Source organism: Castor canadensis, chromosome 15 (assembly GCF_047511655.1).
Source record: "Castor canadensis chromosome 15, mCasCan1.hap1v2, whole genome shotgun sequence".
NCBI classification, from domain to species: domain Eukaryota; kingdom Metazoa; phylum Chordata; class Mammalia; order Rodentia; family Castoridae; genus Castor; species Castor canadensis.
The window spans coordinates 74,371,475-74,386,305 of record NC_133400.1 but is presented as its reverse complement, the minus strand read 5'-3'; the positions used below and the strand labels follow the sequence as shown (position 1 = coordinate 74,386,305).

General features: G+C 38.8%; 1 protein-coding gene across 3 annotated transcripts in view; it reads left to right on the top strand.

Moving 5' to 3' along the window:
* Armc3 (armadillo repeat containing 3) overlaps positions 1-14,201 on the top strand; it is a 102,177-nt gene extending 87,976 nt beyond the window's left edge. For all 3 annotated transcript variants that reach the window (XM_074055428.1, XM_074055427.1, XM_074055426.1), the window contains 3 exons: positions 8,475-8,675; positions 10,544-10,706; positions 13,215-14,201. In XM_074055428.1, coding sequence (XP_073911529.1) covers positions 8,475-8,675; positions 10,544-10,706; positions 13,215-13,424 — 574 coding nt within the window. In that variant the 3' untranslated portion in view covers positions 13,425-14,201. The remainder of the gene's footprint in view (positions 1-8,474; positions 8,676-10,543; positions 10,707-13,214) is intronic.
* Positions 14,202-14,831: the final 630 nt, after the last annotated feature.

The window sequence follows — 14,831 nt, the reverse complement described above, 5'->3', positions numbered from 1 at the left end:
GTGAGACTTCTGTGTTATGTGGTAGCTATACCTTTAACTTTTTGTGACACTACCACCCTTTTCCTGGATGGGACAGCATTGTACATTCTTGCCACCATGTAGGAGAGTTTCAGATGCTGCACACCCTTGCTATTCCGGCACAATACAGTGCTGTGTCAGTCGTGTGGTTCCCTAAAACCCAAGGACACTTCACAGCTTTTCACATCTCACACGCACCCTCGCTCATGTCTGTCCAGGCCTTTTGCTCACTTTTTAATTTGGGCTGATTCTTTTCTTGCTGTTCTGTCTGGAGAAATCTTTATATAGTTTGCGTATGAGTTCTTTGTTAGATATTTGATTTTAAATATCTTCACCCAGTCTGTAATTTGTCTGCTCATTCTCTTAGCTATGTTTCTCAGAGCAAAAGTTTTCATTTTGACAAAGTCCAATCTACCACTTCTTTTTTCTAAAAATTGGACCCTTTTTAGGTTTTATGCTTTGATCTAGTGTTGATATTGAGTTAATGTTTGCAGAGGGTGTGAGGCTGAGGTTGAAGTCCAGTTTACACATGGATGTCCATCATTCCAGTGTCATTTGCTGAGAAGCGATTTTTCTCCCTTGAATTTTCTTTGCATCTTTGTCAGAAATCACTTGGTAACTCCAGGCAAGCCAAGATGGGGTTTGGGCCACAGTTATCCCCAAAGGTACAATCTCAAAAGTCACAAAGGTCAATGTTGAAATCCTGAAAGATGTAAATCCCAAAAATATAATTCTGAAAAAAAACCTTAATTCTTTAAGACATGTACTTGCATTTGAAAAGGAGATTTGAGAAACATAAAAAAAGAAATAAAGAATTCTTCAGAGGTCACTTTACACAAAAATCCAGACAGTAATAACAAACATAGTCAGTTCTATACTGACAGTGGCACAGGTATCACAGGTATGAGCAGGTGAACTATATTCACAAAGAAATAGACTAAAAAGTGCAATGTCTAAAAACACCTCAATGTGGTAGGTAACTGAGCTTACCAGCTTCATGGCCACCCTCATCTGAGATACAGTGATGGATGAGGCCTTTTGATGAGATTAGTCAAAAATCTCAATGGGCCAATACCACATATGTGGTCACCCAAAGAGCCAAAGTGTTGAGAAATGTTTTTAACAAATGCAAATGTACAAAAAAGAACATTGTCCTATTTGTTGAGGATGTTTTAGCATTTTTACAATAAAATGTTAACTCATACATTTGACATTGTGATAATGCACTTTGGAAGAGTCAAATTTGCAAAGACAAAACAAAAAATCCCTTCTCTTCATGTCCCCAAAATCAGAAACGATAAAAAGATTAAATTCATAGCATAGCAAAGTATAAAAGACAATGATGGGGGCTGGCAGAGTGACTCAAGTGGTAGAGAGCCTGCTTGGCAAGCATGAGGCCCTGAGTTCAAACCCCAGTGCCACCAAAGCAACAGCAACAACAAAAACCCAATGCTAACTTTTTTAAATGGTGGGAAAAAAAGCTAAAAAAGACTAAAAGGTAAAAAGAAAGTACTCCATATGAAAAGCCTAATTCAGGGATGGTTATGGGAACCTTCGGGGAGGTAGCCAGTGAGAGCTGGCTGAGTGTCATGATAGGTGACTTTTTTTTTTGTAAGCTTTTGAAACATGGTCTCCCTCCTTATATGGCCTTAAACTTGAGCTCTTCCAGCCTCAGCCTTCTGAGAGCTGGGATTACATGTGTGTACCACCACACCCAGCTAAATGACTCATCCTTTCCCAGGAATTTGGCTTTTAACCTCCCTATATAGCTTTTTAATTATTTTTTATGGGAGTTACAGTTTTCTGAATATGGCTTTCAGGATTTCAACATTTGGGATTGTGACCTTGGGGATCATGATTGTCAAGAGTGCACGGACCAGCTTTTCTCTGCTTCTCCCCTGAAGACAACTATTAACCCTATAAAGGGTGCCAGAGGCAACCAAAGGAGCGCTCCAAAGATGCTAAGGACTGGGAAGCAACACAGCAGCAATTCACCTGATGTCCTCCACCCACCTAATAGAAGACCCCCAACCTAGCAACAGAAGGTGTCTAATAGTTCCTGTGACAATACCAGGAAAGTCCAGTGCCTCTGGCAAATCCCCAGGGAACAAATATGCTGGGCCACATACCAAACCTCTCAAATTTAAAACAATTAAAATTCCACAGAATATGTTCTCTGGCCATAATAGAATTAAACTGGGAATTAATTACAGAAACACAACAAAAAATGTTCGAGTCCAGGTTTAGTAGCGCACATGTAATCCCAGATACTCAGGAGGCCAGAAGTAAGAGGATTGCAGTCCAAACCCACCTAGGCAAAATCATGAGACCCTATCTGAAAAACAAAAAGAAAAATAATTTGGGTGTGGCACTAGGCTAGACCTAAATTCAAATTCCTCAGTAGTGCCAAAAAAAAAAAAAAACTCTTTGAACATGTGGAAATTGAATGACACACTTTTAAATGATCCTTGGGACAAAGAAGCCATCTCAGGAAATTAAAAGATATGAAGAAGTGAATGAAAATGAAAATACGGGGTGGGGGGGTAAAAGAGAATAGTGGAAAGGGTGAATACTACTACTATATATTGTAAGAACTTTGGTAAATGTCACAATGTACCCCCAGTACAGCAATAATTAAAAAAAAGAGAGAGAGAAAATACAACCTATCAAATTTTATAGAGCAGATGAGCTTGAAATTGTGTAAGCTCTCTATCACTGTGACAAAATACCTGAGAAAATCATCTTAAAAAGAGGAAAGGTTTATTTTAACTCACAGTTTCCAAGGTTTCAGTCCATGGTTTCTTGGCCCTGTTGCTTTGACCTTGTGACAACACAGTATGTCCTGGTGGGAGTGTACAGTGAAGGAGAGAGAGAGAGAGAAAGAGGGAGAGGAGGGGGGCCTGAGTCCTAATATCCCCTTCAATGACCTAACTTCCTCCTGCTCAGCCCCACCTCCTAAAGGTTTGGCCACTTCCCAATAGTGTCACAGATTGGGGGCCAAACCTTTCACACATGGGCCTTGGGGCCAAACTGCAGTAGAAATATACTGCAGTAAACACATTAAAAGCAAATAAAGCCTTCAAATGAATAATCTAAACTTCTACCTCAAGAAAGTAGAAAAAGAAGAAAATAAACTCAATGCCAGCAGAAGGAAAGACAATAATAAAGATGGGAAATCAATGAAATTGAAAACAAAAACAGATAATCAATAAAAAGTTGTTTTTTAAAATTTTTATTTGTTTGTGTGCTTTCCAGCAGTAGTGGGGTTTGAACTCAGGTCTCTAGCAGATGCTCTACCACTTGACAACACCTCCAGCCATTTTTTCATATAGGGTCTCATGTTTTTGTCCAGGTTGGTCTCCGACCATGATCCTCCAACTTAAGCCTCACACATAGCGGGATTACAGGGCTGAAACACCGTACCCAGCTTGTTCTTTGAGGCAGGGGCTTGCTAATTTTTTTTGCCCAGGCTGACTTCCTCCTATCTTTGCCTTCTAAGTAGCTGGGATTATGGACATGAGCGACTGCACTTGGCTGATTCTTTAAAAGGCCAATAACATGAATAAACTTTCAGCAATCTGATAATTACTAACAGAAAGTAGACATAAATGATCAATATCAGGAGTGAAAGAAGGAATTATCGCTACACATTGCACACACATTAAGGGACAAGAAGTAAATGCTAAAGGAATTGAATTTCAGCAACTTAGCTATAATGGGCCATTCATGAAAAACCACAAACCACCGAAACTCACCAAACACAAGGGACTAGTCCTTTAGCTATTAAACAAACTGAATTCATTTTTTTTTAATTTCAAAAGAGAAGTCTCCTGACTGAGATAGTTTACCAAAATTTAAAGAATTAGCACCAATTCTGTACGATCTTCTTTTTAGGAAAACAGAGAGGGTGTTTCCCAACTTGTGTTGTGAGACCAGCATTACTCCAATGGGAATATCAAACAAGACCTGTATAAGAAATAGTTAATACCCATCATTGACACAAATCAGAAATCCTGCAAATGAAACCAGCAATATAAAAAGAGTACTTTCATCTCAACAAGCAAGTTTTATCCTAGGGATACAAGGCTGATTCATATTTGAATAGTTACCATATTAGTGGTATAAAGAAGAAAAAACACAGGCTCATATTACCTGACATAGAAAACGCATTGGATAAAATCCAACACTGTGTCATGATTAAAAAAAAAAAACTGCTGAAAAAAAAGGAATAGAGAACTTCCTCAACCTGATAGAAGAAAAAAAGCCATGCAAATTGCATCATGTTTAACAGCAAAAACTGTGACCTTCATGGCCAGGCAGGATATCTTCTCCACGATTACTCAGCATTGTATTTGAAATCCTAGATACTCAACAGCGATTTTTAATAAGTTGAATGTTGGAAAATGTGGGGAAAGAAACATCCTTATTTGCAGAGAGCATAATTTGTTTAAATAGAAAATTTAAACAATATTTAAAATAAAAAATTTTCAAAATATATTAATAGCTCTAAGAAATGAAATGTGAAATAAAAAAATAAAGTGAAATAAAACATGTACAGGACTTATATGTTGAAAACTATAAAAACATTCATCAAAGAAATAGAAAGTTGCCAAGTAAAGACACACCATATTCAAATATTAGAAAATGCAACAAAGTAAAAATGTCGGTTTTCCTCCACCTGATTGATATATTTGATAAAAATCCATCAAATCCCAGCAAGATTGTCTGTAGATATAGACAAGCTGATTTTAAAACTTTTATGGAAATGTAAATAAACTATAATATGACAGTGTGGTATTGGTCTATTGAACTTCAATTAAAAATTCCTTGGCTCTATTTTTTTTTTCAGTACTGGGGCTTGAACTCAGGACCTACACCTTGAGCTCACTCCACCAGCCCTTTTTTTTTTTTGTGATGGGTTTCTTTGAGAGAGGGTCTTGAAAACTATTTGCCCAGGTGGCTTCACACCATGATCCTCCTGATCTTTGCCTCCTAAGTAGCTAGGGTTATGGGTGTGAGCTACTGGTGTCCTGCTTGGCTCTATTTTTAAAGAGGTAATAATATAAAGAAAAAATATAATACAATAATATAAGAAATAATACAAAAAGATCCCAGGCCAGGCATGTTGGCATACATGCCTGTGATCCCAGCTACTAGGAAGACAGAAGTAGGAGGATCGAAGTCTGAACCCAGCCCTGGGAAAAGGTGGGAGACCCTATCTGAAGAACAAACTAAAGCAAAATGGCTCAAGTGGTGGAGTGATTTCTTACAAGTACAAAGTCCTGAGTTAAAACCCCAGTGCCACCAATGAGGAGAGAAAGAGAGAGGGAGAGGGGGAGAGAGAATTTGTAACTATAAAATTATAAAATTTTGAGACTATAATACAGTATCATAATTGGGGTACTGATATAATTCATTGATTTTATTGGGATTCCCCAGTTTTACTCTTCTGAGGCATCCATCTGTGTTTGTCTCTGCACTAGTATCACTCTGATTTTCCATAAAAATTTTAGAACAGTGTTTTCTGTGTGGAAGCTCTTTGCTATGGTGGCACACATTTATAGTCCTGCTGTTTGGGAGGCTGAGGCGGGAGAACTGGGGTTTGAAGGGCAGGTTACTGAACAAGACCCTGTCTCAAGAAACAGATAAGCAACACAAGTGAAAAAGAAAAGGAAATTCTTTGCTGGGATTTTGATGGGAGTTTTATTAAAACTCCTTGGGGAGATTTGACATCTTTAATATGTTGTCTTCAAATCCATGAACACAGCCTGTCCATGTATTTTGGTGTTCTTTGATTGTGTTCAAAAGCACTTATCAGGTTGCTTCAAATGGAAGCAAACCATCTTGAATTCAAACCATCTTGAATTCCTACATGTTTTACAAAATGTATACCTAAGTATATAATTTTCTTTGGAGCAATTACAACCAGAGGTTTTTTTGTTTTATTTCTGGTTTCCCTGTGTTCATTGTTACTATCTAAAACACAGCTGATTTTGTGTTGATCTTATGTCCTGAGACCTTGAACTCAGTTCTTATTTCTAGGAGGTTTTTTGGTGGATTTCCTACATAGACAGTCCTGTCATCTGCTTTGCCTCTAATTCTCAATAGTTTGATTTTTGCCTAGGAGTGGATTTCTTTGGATTACTTTATTAATATTCAGTGAAATTCTTGACTATGAAGATTGATGTCTTTAAAGGAAGCCATTTCAGCCCCAACTCATTTGATTTTTTTTTTCTGTGTTATACACTTTCTTCTCCTCTTCTGGAACTCTGATGAAACCAGTCTAAGACCTTCTTTTTACTTGTACCACAGGTCCCTGTGGTCAATTGTCTTTTTCAATCTTTTGTTCTCTGTGTTGTTCAGAGTGGATAATAATTTTTATTATTCAGTCTTTACGTTTATCATTGTCTCCATTCTTCTACTAAACACATTCAGGGAGTTGTAATTTTTAAAGTATTTGGTTATTATATTTTTCAGTTCCAAAATTCTCTTTTTATATCATCCATTTCTCCCTAAGACTTTCAGACTCACTATCCACTTCAAGGATGTTTGACCTTCTTTCTTAGAGTACTTTTGAAATCTTGCTAGATAAACATCTGTGATCATCATTTTGCCTGTGAGTTATGATTTTCCTGGTTCTTCATATACTGAGTAATTTTCGATTATAATATTATTGCTGTCAATCCTACACATCTTGCCAGACTGTGGCTCACACCTGTAATCCTAGTTATTCGGGAGGCTGAGATCAGGAGGATAGCGGTTCGAGGCTGGCCTCTGGCAAATAGTTCATGAGACCCCAACCAGTCTTCTGTGAGTTGTCCTTCCAATGTCAGTCCAGTTTTCAGAGTCCCTGCAGTGCTGTTTAAATCAGTCCTGTGTGCACACCAACCAGTGTCCAATTTGGGACTTGAGTGATAGTCTGTCCTAAAGCTCAATTCTCGAAGTCTATGTGTGTGCTGTTTATGGTCAAACCACACACACACTGCTCAGGCTTATGCCTAGGAAGTGGTTAACAACTCTGTGAGGCTGCTTTCCTGAACTCCTTCCTCAACATGATGTCCCTTGCCTTTCTGGATTTCTTGGTGCTTCCTTTTGGGTCCTCCACTCAGAAAACATCATTTACCCTGCTCTGCTACACTCATGCCATGACTGCTCCTATGTGTACAGCCAAACAGCTGGAGGAGTGAGTGACTGCAAAGCAGACTTAACTCTTGCAGGATCCTGGTGCCACCACTGCCTCCACTGTCGTGGGATTCCCATGGGGTTGGGGTGCACAAGCATGGAAAGAATATGAAAAAACAAAATAACACAGGGGCTTGCTGTTCTCTCTTGCCTGTTTCTCAAGAGGGCTCCTCTTTGATCTCTGTCTGTGCTGCGCTCACTTTCAGTTATTGGGGTAGGTTTAGTCCAGTGTGGGGAAGAAATTAAAAGGATAAGCTCACCATCAATTCAGTATATTCATACTTTGTCTTCTCTGATCTTCCTGCTACTACTTACTTTCCAGGGTCCTCAAATAACTGTTGTGTGTGTCTTGCACCCAAGTTCTGTCCTGTGTCCTGCCTCGTGCTATGACTAGCTCAAGGGGAGATCAGGGAGGAGTGTGCTTACTACATGTTACCTGAAATGAGACCCTATATCATCCTTTTACATTTAACTCATTAATTGACAAGGGAACCCGTAAGATAGTTTAAAGGAAATTTGAGGTACAAGGTATTTATGTCTGATTTCATTAAGTAATATTACAAAAAGATTGCTGAGTTCTATGTAAAACCAGCGAACATCCTACAGGATGATGAGCTGCCACCGTTGGGAGGAGTTTTCCATTGGACAGAAATTATTTTCATGTTTACTAAACAAAAATCTACATGCTAACTCATAATTCTGCAAGTCTGGAATTTTTAATGAATAGTGAATAGTATTTTTGCTGCTGACTAAGCATTTATATTTTTACTAAGTATTTTTGTCTCAGTAAATATTGCATGAATCTTCTTGCTATATGACTTGGAAATTGTGTGCCTTTCTTATTTTGTTCGATGCTGTATTTCCATGCATTGGATAATTTTTCTTAAAAATAGTGATCCCAAACCTTCTTGCAGAAGATCACAACTGAAGCAAGAGTTGTTACAGACTGGCTTAGACTCTCTGCAGAGGCAAACTCATTTTTTTCTAGTTCAATAAATACTTACTATATTCTTACTGTGTGCCAGATGCCATGCTAAGCCATGGCGCAGCAGTCCAGTATATGGTTTTTGTCATAGATATCAATCACACTGTGTTCTCTGAAAAATTAACTTCTCTAGCATAATGTAGACTCGACAAGTGAAAATTCAAAGTGGTATATGGTATGGTTGGTAAGGTTATTCCTGCAACATTCTTCACAATAAATCAGCATGGTTGCATTTATTCACTTGGTTAGCAGAAGATAGGATTCTGATTGTAGTTGTTGACTCTCAAAGGAAAGGCAGAGGGAAAAAAGAAGAGGAGAAAGTGAAAGAGGAGGAAGAGGTTCTGGCAGTGCCAAAGTTGATTGGAGAAGGCAGTGCTGAAAAAGAATGGTACCCTTCCCATGACCCCGACTTCTGTGTGTACGTGTACGAGGTGACCAAATCCATACTGCCCATAACCAGTATCAAGGAACAGATCGAGGTCCTTGCCAAGTAAGTTCTTTCTGCACACATATATGTTTTTAAATGTCTGATTTTTTTTCCCAGTGATTTGCTTTTGTTTTAGCCATTTTTAAATAAATCCACCAAAATAAAATTGAACTTCCTAGCACCCTAGCTCTGACCCTGCAATGGAAACACAATGAATTTTAAAAGTTCTATGTTAGGTCACTTTTCCATGAAGAATCAGAGCTAGGACCTAGAAACTGCTTAGAGAAAAATGCCTGTTATTTTCTCCTGCTATCTCTTGGTGTGATCTTGGAAAAGTTATGAAGGAATCGGTGTTTGAAAAATAAATCATTCCTTAGGTTATGAGGTACTCATAATTTTAAGGAATCCTGCTGTGAATTATCTGTAAACAAACTCACACATCTTCTAATACAATTAGCTATCTCTATTTTTCTGCTGTGTGTCTGATTGCGCTGGCTGCTAGGCAGGTCAGGGCTCTATAGAAGGCCGTGACATTGCCTTCTTCCCCGTGTTTATTTTGACTCCCCCTTAGGAAAGGCGGAGACTGTGACTGGGTGGCTGTAAGGGGTTGGGAATCTGGAGAAACAGAGGATTAGGCCTCAGGATTGACACTACTAAGTAGGTGAGCTGTTGGCTTGTGCGACAGCTGCAGTCTTGGTGGGAACTTGTATCTACTCCAAGTAGAAGTGAGTTGTGATTGTCAAACATGGATATGACAACTAAGTGTCACAGTTGCCAGATCATTGACTTCTTGTCAACCAGGAATGGAAGAGAGTGTTTTTGGCAACCAAAGTTTTCCTCATGTCCTTGAGAAGTGATGATGCAGGCAGAACTGTGACTCAGCTCCTGCAAACTTTTGACAAAGTCCCTCATGCTTTGTTTCTGCCAGAGCTACCTTTCATCACTCCCAAATTACCGTCCTTTAACCTGTGCCCACAACAAGTCAGCAAGAGATGCTGCCCTGTGCCTTTGGCTCCTTGCCAGTCACTAGAGTCCTCCTGGCTCCATGGAACTGCAGGGCTGTCCCCCTCCACCCTTTTGCGTTTGTGTGTTTGTTTGAACCACTGTTTTTCATAGTACAACAAGAGGAAATCCTTTCCTTTAATTTCAATTCTTCCTTTATTCAAGAATGCAGTGGCCTTAGTTGACAGAGGGTTTTTGGAGCGCATTTCCTGACTTCTTCAAAGACAACCTACTATCAAGGAGAAAAAGAATCCCAGTTTCATAAATCGCTTATGTACCTGCTACTTACTTTTTCTTTCCTTTTTGTCTTTCCTTCTCTTCTTCCTCTCCCTTCTAATTTCATTGTTATGTAATGTCATGTCTTTCCTTAAATTTAAAAAATGTGAGGTGGGTGCTGGATGTGTGTCTCAAATGGTAGAGCACCTGCTTAACAAATGAGAGGCCCTGAGTTTAAACCCCAGTACTGCCAATAATGATAATAACTAAAAGAAAAATTATAAAACTGAAAAATGTCATTGAATCTAATGGGAAAATTTTCTCTGTTGTCTTTGAGTTTAAGTTCATTGAAAAAAAGACAATGCCTTGTATTTCAGATTAAATCATTTCAAAGCACTTTTCAAGAGTAAGATAAAAATTTAAAACTGCATGTCAATTTAGCATAATATTGAGTTGTATCTTGTTAGTAATATTGGGAAATTAGCATTCATTTTCTTCTTTGAATAAATTTGCTAGAATTTCAGTTTAAATATGTGATAGTTTGAGCATAACATTAACCTACTTATTATAAGTATACTTTTAAAAAGTAAGCAAATAATAAAAATTAGAAGAAATACAGTTTTGGGATGTATAATTGTATATCTAATTATATGTGAACCATTCAAAGTGAGATATTAAAATTAAATGATTTTTATCTCAATATAATTGAACAGGTATGTGGCAGATAAAATGGGTGGTAAGATTTCAAAAGAAAAACTACCTGATTTCAGCTGGGAACTTCACATAAGTGAACTGAAATTTCAACTTAAATCCAATGTTATACCAATTGGATATATCAAAAAAGGAATCTTCTATCATCGGGCTTTGCTTTTCAAGGTATTAAGATATTTCATCTCACTTGACATTAGGTTAAAATGGTTTGCTTTTACTGTATCAGAGTAAGCCAGTTGCTAACACTTTAATTCCTGGGTAATATTAATCCTAACATTTAGACTGTTGACATACATGTGATATACATATATATATACAAATACATACACGTAATACACACACAAATATATGAATGCACACACACACATGCATTCATCAGACTACTGATGAATGCATCAGTAGTTCACTCAATGTTTAGCATCCACTTTGTGTTAGACTTTCATTGTTATAACCAAATAACTTAGATAATGACTTAAGGGAGGAAGGATTTATTTGGGTTTATGGTTTCAGTTCATGGTTCTTGTCTCCTTCAATTTAGGCCTGAGACAAGCTGAAAGCTGATAAACCAGTGAAAGCTGCTCCCATCACGGTGGCCAGGCAGTAGAAAGACATGACACCTGTGCTTGTGGGCTTCTTCCTTCTCCCCCTTCTCTTCCATCCAGGTCCCCAACCTATTAAGGATGGTACCATCCACACTAATTCTCTCTGGAAATGGACTCGCCCAGAAATTTGCTTTGCTAATCTCTTAGCCACATCATTCCAATCCAGTTGACAGGATTCTTCTGACCCAGAATTCTTCTCTTCTCCCGCTATGTACTACACATGGTAGGGTCTCTTCTGTAGGCCTTAAATAGTACCTAAATGCCTAAGACCTACAACTCCTCTCTTCCATCCCTCAAACAGCTCCTGACTCCAGATTTTTGTATCTGATCACCCTAGCTGGCTCCATGTGAGTATCTCACAGGCACAGTATTAGACAGCTTAGCTTATTATAGACTGGAGACTTAAGCAGCATTTACTTCTCACAATCATGGAGGCTGAGAAGTCCAAAGTCAAAGTGCTTGCAGATTCGGTATATGGAGAGGATCCTTTCCCTGGCTTACATATAGCTGCCTTCTTGGGTGGGCAAAGAGAGGGCTCTCACCTGTTCCTCTTCTTTTAAGGATTCTTTTAAGGTCCCACCCTCATGACCTTACCTAATGAGCCTCATCACCTCCCAAAGGCCTCACCAGGCTTGAGTGAGCATGTGTATTGCCTGGCCATACTTTTCCAGCTCATCATTACAAGCTCTTGCCCAGTTTTCTTCAGCACCCATACTCCACATCCATTCCTCTTCCCTCTAAGTAAATGATCTGTGTCCCACCGATCATTTCAGACAGGAGTCTGACTTTCAGACAGGAGTTCATTCATTCACTCGCCTGCTCAGGAGGCTACATACTCAGACTCTGGATATAGATGCACTTATCCCTCACTGAAGGTCACCAGTCATGGTGGCCTCGGAGAAGCATCTGACCTCAGCTTCACTCTGAAATGGGAAATGACACCTAGCGTTTTGGTAGTTTAAAGTGCTTTGACAGGGAATAAGACCAATAAATGTAACTTTGAAAAACACCACACGTATATGATGTATATGTCTCTGTACCCTACTGGACTATGACGGTCATAGACTCAGAGGCTGTCTGTGATGTGGTTGACTGTTTACTTAGTGGTCTTGGGTTAGGCAGAATCTAAAGTCCTGAAAATGGCAACCATGTCTTAATCATTTTTGTCCACCCAGAACTACCTGGTGCAGTCATTACATAGTAAGTAATCAATAAATTAAATTACTACATGAATATACAAACTATTAAGACAGCACACATCTTGCCTGCTGGTCTTCCATAGCATCTGTACAGTACTTGCTCTTAATACTTGGCACGTATTAATTCACTTCATCTTCTTAAGCACCTCTTGAGGATGCTGCAGCCATTGTTCTCCTCATTGCACAGAGGAAGAAATGGAAACTCAAACATGCTGTATTATTGCTTGTGGTGAGAGACTAGTAAACCTCTGAGCTGAACTGAAATTTAAATCTGAGCAATCTGACCCTGCTCTTTTGCTCACTATGCTATGCCTAGAAGTTTCCAGATTATTTTAAAGATTTTTTTCTTTTAAGAAAATGACCTCAGAATCAGGAAAAATCAGGGCAATTAAATGAGACAAAATCCAAGGACCATGGCAACCTCTGGTAAGGTGGCACATGGAGCCATATACATGACACGGAATAGGACAGAATAGGTGCTCACTAATTTGATGCCTCCATATAATCCCACTGCATCCCACAAAGCAGCTTGGATGTGTGGGAAGATGGATAGACACATGGGCCGATAGCCTTTGGAATAGCTTGCCCTGGCTACCTCATCCATCTTCTGCCCAAACAATACAGTGTAACTGCCTGGAAGGTGTCACTTCCCAATGGGACCCACACAGAGACTCAGCCTACAGAATCTGTGAGACCAGGGACTTCTTACATTTGACTGGCTCCTGTCACAATGATCTACGTTTTTCTGCCTCCAGTCTAAGCAATTCACTGTGAGAAGGGTCTATTTCATCTTCATCGAAGGTGGGGTTACAGCTCCTTCTTGACCTGTTCCCTCATGACCCTCAGCTGTCCGTCTCTTGTTTCTCCCACAGGCTCTGGCAGATAAAATTGGTGTTGGCTGCTCTCTGGTGCGAGGTGAATACGGCCGGGCCTGGAACGAAGTGAAGCTGCTGAACGAATCCCGAAGGGGGATGACAGGGGCCCGTCCCCTGCCCGAAGTCTACATCGTGGATCTCATGTTCCACCCAGGGGGACTGATGAAGCTGCGAAGCAGAGAGGCTGATCTTTACCGATTTCTTTAAACGGTGCAAGTAACAAGAAACAATCAAACAAGAAATTTGTTATATAAACCTTCTAAGAGTTCCACCAACTGATTTGTTCCTTTCAATGAAATTATTCAGTTTTATTCCTTTCTAAAAGTACTAGAAATGCTGTCTGTGTAGAAATGAGGAAATCTGGATTGGACTCTATTGTGTCTTTGATTCCAGGCCTGTGGCAAGAATTTGGGGCCTTGTTTTAGAGATCTCATGTTCAGTTCCTCACCTAAAAGTTATTATGGCCCAAACCGCCCTGGCCCACTGGTTCCTAAGGGACTTATCTGTCACTTAGGAGTCATCTGCGAAAGCTTGTAGCTGCTGATCCTAGGATAATGGTGACAGTGATCTTGTCACTGTTCCCCTTTGTGCATCAAGAACACTTTTTAAAATAATGTCCTCAGTCACCTTGACTAAGTAAGATTTTGATAATTTGAATACTTATAGATCTAGTTTAGTATTACAAATTCCTTTCCAGTGTTTTTTTTGTTCATAATGGTTTTTAAAACTTGCCATTAAGAACACTGTTTAAATATACTTTACCCAATAAAAAATAGTTTTAAGGGCTGAGAGTGTAGCTCAGTGGTAGAGCACTAGTCTAGCATGCTGAAGGGCTTGGACTCCATCTACAACACAGTAATAAATTAATTAAATAAATAGTTCTAAAAAATATTTCCATGAAATATCTTTGTCTTGCCTATGTTAACTTGTAGATAGACCTTCAGTTAAAAACATTGCTGATTTCCTCTTAATGTTTTAGTACTAGGTCACCAAAATATAATTTTAAATTAATACAATTTAAAATTTGTGATTTTGGGGGGAAGACTTTGAAATATAAAAATAAAGCAAATCTTTGCTAAGGAATTGTGTTTTCAGGATTGTGCACAAAACAGGGAGTGAATACTCATTTCAAACCATAAGGCAAATAAAACCCAGAAATCCAATAGACCCTTATGGAGTATCTATTTGCTGGCTGGAATTTCAGTCTAAAGTTTACCTTAAAAGGTATTTAAAGTGAGTTTAAGCTTAGAAATTAAGGCTAAGATTACTTTTTATGAGCTAATCTGTAATTTCAAAGAGTATAATTATTTCAGAATAGTTCTTTGTTTCCAATGGTAGGGTCTATTGTGATCCAGACACATTGTGAATTACACAATGGCAGAGTGGCTCAAGTGGTAGAGCACCTGCCTAGCAAGTGTGATGCCCTGAGTTCAAACCCCAGTGCCTCAAAAAAAAAAAAAAGTGAATTGCAAACTATATAAGGCATAAAAAGAAGGAAAATAGATGAAAAAACAGGCATAAGTATAGGAAAGAAAGATCAAGGCCAGGACTAGATTTAGAATTACAATTCAAAATGTATCCGTGGAATGATGAGAAATGAAAATTTGACTCAAA